The sequence below is a fragment of the Atta colombica genome, unplaced genomic scaffold (genome assembly GCF_001594045.1).
Source record: "Atta colombica isolate Treedump-2 unplaced genomic scaffold, Acol1.0 scaffold17, whole genome shotgun sequence".
NCBI classification, from domain to species: domain Eukaryota; kingdom Metazoa; phylum Arthropoda; class Insecta; order Hymenoptera; family Formicidae; genus Atta; species Atta colombica.
In genome coordinates this window covers 322,403-328,289 of record NW_017259261.1, presented here as the reverse complement: position 1 = coordinate 328,289, position 5,887 = coordinate 322,403, and the positions used below count along the sequence as shown (strand labels likewise).

The 5,887-nt window shown below is 34.4% G+C and overlaps 1 protein-coding gene across 1 annotated transcript; it reads left to right on the top strand.

Annotated features, from left to right (window-relative positions):
- The first annotated feature begins 447 nt into the window (after nucleotides 1–447).
- Nucleotides 448–4,791, top strand: LOC108686260 (hexamerin-like). The gene is made up of 7 exons (XM_018191478.1): nucleotides 448–564; nucleotides 1,364–1,989; nucleotides 2,157–2,572; nucleotides 2,656–3,182; nucleotides 3,286–3,422; nucleotides 3,509–3,797; nucleotides 3,876–4,791. The coding sequence occupies exons 1-7, from the start codon at nucleotides 486–488 to the stop codon at nucleotides 4,631–4,633; spliced, it is 2,832 nt and encodes a 943-aa protein (XP_018046967.1). The 5' UTR covers nucleotides 448–485; the 3' UTR covers nucleotides 4,634–4,791.
- The last annotated feature ends 1,096 nt before the right edge of the window (nucleotides 4,792–5,887 follow it).

Below are 5,887 nucleotides of genomic sequence, written 5' to 3'. Positions count from 1 at the left end.
ATACAAAGATACGTATTTGAATAAAAATTTCAAAGACATTTATGTAAAGAAATCGAATCTTTTTTTAGTCTTTTGTATCTTTTTTTTTTATTTAAGTGAAGAGATCTCACTTTCACAGAAGAATGTACAAAGTTAAATCAAAAACTTATATTTGCACCATTGGAAAAATGATATTTGCGTATAAAAATGAAGTTAGTAGTAGAATTAAAGAGAAAGAAATTGGTAAAATTTTATACAGCAATTATAAGACTTTAATCCTGTAATTGATGATGCAACTTTATCTCGCCCAGAAGAATCATTATCATTAACCTTCGATTGACTTCGATCCATTCGAAATAACATGGAATATCACGAGTAGACAGCGAAATCTTGCACGGTAGGTCAATGGGTCACTACCGATAATGTCTTTGTCGATACGATTTTGGTATAAAAGGCTCGCATAACTCGATAAACAGCATGTAGTAAACGACATTAACACCATCACAATGAGGTGCACGATCGTTCTACTGACTCTGGCAGCTTTTGGGGCAGCTCTACCCCAACAACAGCTGAAACAACGTGCTGGTAAGTAATTGCTATTTTATTCAAGTTATTATTATCTCTCTATATTTTTCTTTCTCTATTTGTTCATCTCTCTCTCTCTCTCTCTCTCTCTCTCTCTCTCTCTCTCTCTCTCTCTCTCTCTCTCTCTCTCTCTCTCTCCATTTCTCGATCAAAAAGTGCTGTATAGTCTCTACAAAGTACTTGAAAAAGTTATCCCTCTTTCTACTATTTCTGTATTTTTAATATTAGATTTAGAGCTTATTAAGCGTTTTATGTACTGGGTCCGGTAATGATCCGGTAGAAAATAATATGTTATGAGCAAGTAGAGCAGATTAAACTGATTCGAAAATTTCTGTATTATTTTACAATTTTCGCAATAATTAACGAGATATTAATTTCTAAAAATCATCGAATGAACATGTATTTACCAAATACAAGCGTGATACAACACGGGAAGACATTTTCTTTTGTCGCTCGTGTGTTGCCATTTGTAGTAAACAACTCCCTATGCGCTTAACGACTTGCAATACTCGGAGATTGTATTTTGCTGTGCGCTTATATTTATATAGTAAGCCGGGCGAATACGTATTCATTGGGCAATCTTTAGAAATTAATATCTCATTAATTGCAAAAATAGTAAAATATTACAAGACTTTTCGATTCAATTTAATCTTTTCAATTTAATTTTTATACAGTCACTGATGGACACTCTGTACATAAATACTTGTTCAACAAAATAAATATTAATATTTATGTAGAGTTTAATTCAAAGACTATATAGAATACAACTGAACTAAATTTATTTCTTTGTTATTATCAGCTGATCAAAATCTTCTAAAGAAGCAACAAGACTGTTTACTGTTACTGCAACAGATAACCCAAGAAATCCCGAATGAGCAATTGCAGATCCTTGGTACTAATTATGACATTCAAAACAACTACCATCAATATGAAAATCCAATCCTCGTCAAATACTATGTGGATGCTGTACGAGACGGTCTGGTTCAACCAAAAGGCACTGCCTATTCGAACTCCATCAGCCAGCTTCGTAAGGAAGTTTCTCTCCTCCAAAGAATCTTATTAAGCGCTAAAAATTATCAGACGTTCTTGGCAACTGCCGCATGGGCCCGTGTCCATGTTAACGAGGAACAGTTCATCAAAGCTTTTTTCGAAGCTGTTCTTCAGCATCCAGAAATGCAAAGTATCATTCTGCCGCCTCTGTATGAAATCATTCCTCAGTACTATTTTGATGCTAGGATCATTCAAGAAGCACAGAACATTGTACAGAATGTTGCACAAGGTGTTCGCTACAACCAAGTTGTAATCCCTGTTAATTATTCCGCCCAACTGTCTAGCAGTGAACAACAACTTTCCTATTTTACGCAAGATATCGGTCTCGCTAATTATTATGGCTTTGTAAATCTCGCTGAATATTTATTGGAGCAGGTAAATATATTCTCAAATAACGCAAACATATAATTACAAAACAATTTCTCATATAAAAAGAGAAAGAAAAATATTAATTTATTTTATTAATAATTATTTTATTAAAAATATTAATTTATATTAAAATTCGCTTCTGTATCAACATTTTAAATATAATATAACTTTAGCAAGGACAAATACCTGCGCAGTATCAACAAGGCATTCAGGAAGATCAAATTGGTCAGGGATCCGTTTACTATTACCTTCATCAACAATTACTGGCTCGTTATGAACTAAATCGTTTGTCGAACGGATTGGGCCCAATTCAAAATACTGATTACGTCAACGTACAAGTACCATATCAACCGCATCTTCGTAGTACAAATGGGCTCGAATTACCTGGACGTCCTCAGAATCTCCAATTCAGTCCCAAAAAGAATAATCTTATTCAGACTGTTAGGAAAATTGAGCAAAGATTGATTGAAGCTATTGATTCTGGACATGTCATTACTCCGCAAGGCGCTTTCCTCTCTCTTTATCAACCGCAAGGTTTGAACATTCTTGGAGAACTCATTCAAGGAACTGGCAGAAGTGTTAATCCAAGGTCAATTTTCAACTAATTGTTCAACTAATTAATGTACTAATTAATATATTGTAATACTTACGACAATACGTTTTCTATTATAGATACTATGGCAGTCTTCAAGCCGCTGCACGTCAACTTCTCGGCAATGCTCCCGAAATGCAGAATATTTATGATTATACTCCTTCTGTTCTGGAATTGGGACAAGTAGCTGTTCGTGATCCAGTTTTCTATCAACTTAATAAGAATGTTATCCAATTGTTCACACAGTATCAGAACTCTTTGCCCGCTTACCAATATAACGATATTCTTTTGCCTGGCGTTACTATCCAGAACGTTCAAATCAGTCCATTAGTGACTCTCTTTAACGATTATTATGTCGATCTCGAGGGAACTGCGCAACCACAAGTAGATCAACAACAGCAAATCCAACAACAACACATCAAGGCTCAAGTGAAGAGATTAGATCATAAACCATACGAGTATCAGATCACAGTTCAGAGCGAGCAGAACGTCCCTAGTGTCGTTGTCCGCGTCTATTTGGGACCGAAATACGATCACTATGGCAAACCCATCAGCATCTCTCAACATAGGCATCAATTCGTGGAACTCGATCAATTCACAACTGATCGTATGTATTCGAGATTACTTTTCAGGATCACCAACGATACAAATATACACACACATACACATATGATTTTTTTAATTAAATACACTATCTGTTTGATTTACAGTTCATCAAGGACAAAATACCATTGTAAGACAATCTCAACAGGCACCAGGCCAAAGTTTCGATTACCCATCTGCTCAAGAAATCAAGCAGGCTGTCAATAGTGCCACTAATGCTCAAGAACCATATTACATCACTGAAGTAATTATTTTTCTCTCTTTCTGTTTGTGTAGATGTTTGCAATAATGAATATTGTAATAAATGATCAAATGTTAATAATTTTTCAGTCGCATCAGATTTTCGGTTTCCCATCAAGACTAGCTCTTCCTAAAGGTCAACCTGGTCAAGGATTGCCATTTCAGCTATTATTTGTGATCTCTCAATTAGGATCACAAAATATACTCTATGGTCCAGTGGTTCCAGAACAATATCAAACTTACCAACAGGACGAATATCAAGTAGTTGGTACTGAGGACTATCAACAAATCCAGTATCAAGATGCCAAAGTAATTGGTGCGAAACAGACTGTGGAGGTTGTACCAGAAACTCTGTCAATCAATCAGCAAGAAAATCAAAGTACACTATTGATATTGAAGAGACAAAGTCGTTGTGCCATTGAATAACATAAAATAATAAGCAATTCTTTTTTTGCAGATATAAAGAATCATTATGCTAATCTTTATACTCAACATGGGCAATACCCATACACGTACTCCCAGTATCAAGTAGGTCAAGGACAGAGACAGGGACAGAACGTCTACGGCCAAAACCAGTACGGACAACAATGGCAATATAGGCAACAAGGACAAAACATCCAAGAACACCAACAATTGAGTCAACCTCAAAGTATTTACCAAGAACAACAGGGACAGTATCAACAATATCAACAGAGTCAACAAAGTACGGTAGGATTCCAAGGTGAAGTACCAGCTGGTGTACATTCGCAACAGGGTATTCATGGAGTACAATCAGGCATACAAGGTGTCCATGGTGTCCAAGATGTACAAAGTGAACATGGCATACAATATTCTGGAATAAAGGGAAATCAAGGTCTCTTCAACAGCATTCAATCTGGAATTCAAAGCAAATATCATTTCACTTATCAAGGACAAAGCCAACAACACCAAGGACTTAGTGTAGGATATACCGGTAGTGGACAATATCATGCCGGTGGTTTCCAAGGCATCCTGGGTCAGGGACAAAAAACGCAGGACGCAAATGTCAATAAATACTATCAAAATAAGCATATTTCTGAAATCATTGGTGGCGCTATTTCTCTCGATGGTAAACCTCTTGGCTACCCGTTGGATAGACCTTTGACTACCAGTGCTCTTTCCGTGCCTAATGTTTATATTCAAACCGTCTACATTTCTCATGAAGGCCAACCTACCAATGAAGTAAACAATCATTGAAATGTTCCTTAAAAAAAGCAGATATAATAGATATATAGCATCGTTAAATGTAATGATGCTTGTCTAAAAACTATTTCGTTCAATGTCCAAAAAAGGATTTATCAATTCATTGTAGCAAATGCAATTAATAAATTGCCCTAAAACGCAAATCTTTAGATATATTTATTTGTAACGCAATTTCTATTCCTTCCTATACAGCACGAAAGTTTGCAGCAACAGTCAACATTTGTAATTTTACTACAACATTATTGGAAATTGCATCATTGAAATGATTTTTCTTATACTTATAGGTTTATATATATATATGTATGTTTTTTTTACACATTTCTATAATATATGTATTAACTGCTGCTCGCATCGTCGTCACATTTTTTTAAGGAATTTTTTTAAGAAAGAAGAGTAATCATTTTTGCTTATTCTGTATTCACATACTGTCTACATCTCATGAAATGAAATCTCAAAGAGATTGAAAATTTAACTTGTCTTGAAAAAAAAGTGAAAATATAGCCACTCTTATTTAAGGCAGATTTTCACTCTTTTTAGAAGAGTTACTCTTGAGATTTACTCTTTTGAAATTCAAAGGACTGAAATCTCAATCCTCTTTCTGGAGTATAATACCAATATAAATGGAACCTCACTTCAAAAAAGAGATTGAGATTTTACTTCTTCGGAATGAATCTCCAAAAGAGTAAATCTCACTTTAAAAAGAGTGAAAATTTACTACTCTCGAACATGAGTGGCCGTATTTTCACTCTTTATTCAAGACAGGCTAAATTTTCAGTTTCTTTGTGTGAGATTTTACTTCATGAGATTTAGAGGGTAATATAAATATTATGAGTAATAAACTTGCCGCATACATTTATCGTCTAATTTCTCATTTTTATAAAAATTTCTCTAATTTTATCTGCGCTATCGCGCTTGTAATATTTATTACTTATCAATCATAACCAAGTTCATTAAGGTGTTATTCCATCCGGAAACTTTTAAAAATCGAAATTTTTTTTGCTTAAATAGTTTAGTATTTTAAGAATATAAAATTTTTTATCTGAAAGTGAAATTCTCAATATTAACGAAGATACAGTTGATTATATCGAGCGGTGTACAGCAATCGGTGTCTCCACGTCGTCATTAAACTGTTCCGTTCATTATTTGTAAATAGTTCCGTTATTATTTATACTTAAGGATTCAGACAAAAGATTCGAACTTGTTGAATATTCGATCTATTCGAATAGTTCAAAGTTTAAAAAAATAAGT

What these genes read in the sequence shown, in the direction of transcription:
- LOC108686260 (XM_018191478.1), top strand. Translation starts at nt 486, where the DNA reads ATGAGGTGCACGATCGTTCTACTGACTCTGGCAGCTTTTGGGGCAGCT. An exon ending in GGCAGAAGTGTTAATCCAAG is followed by an intron (nt 2,573 to 2,655) that starts GTCAATTTTCAA and finishes TTTCTATTATAG; the next exon opens with ATACTATGGCAGTCTTCAAG. An exon ending in CGATCAATTCACAACTGATC is followed by an intron (nt 3,183 to 3,285) that starts GTATGTATTCGA and finishes TTTGATTTACAG; the next exon opens with TTCATCAAGGACAAAATACC.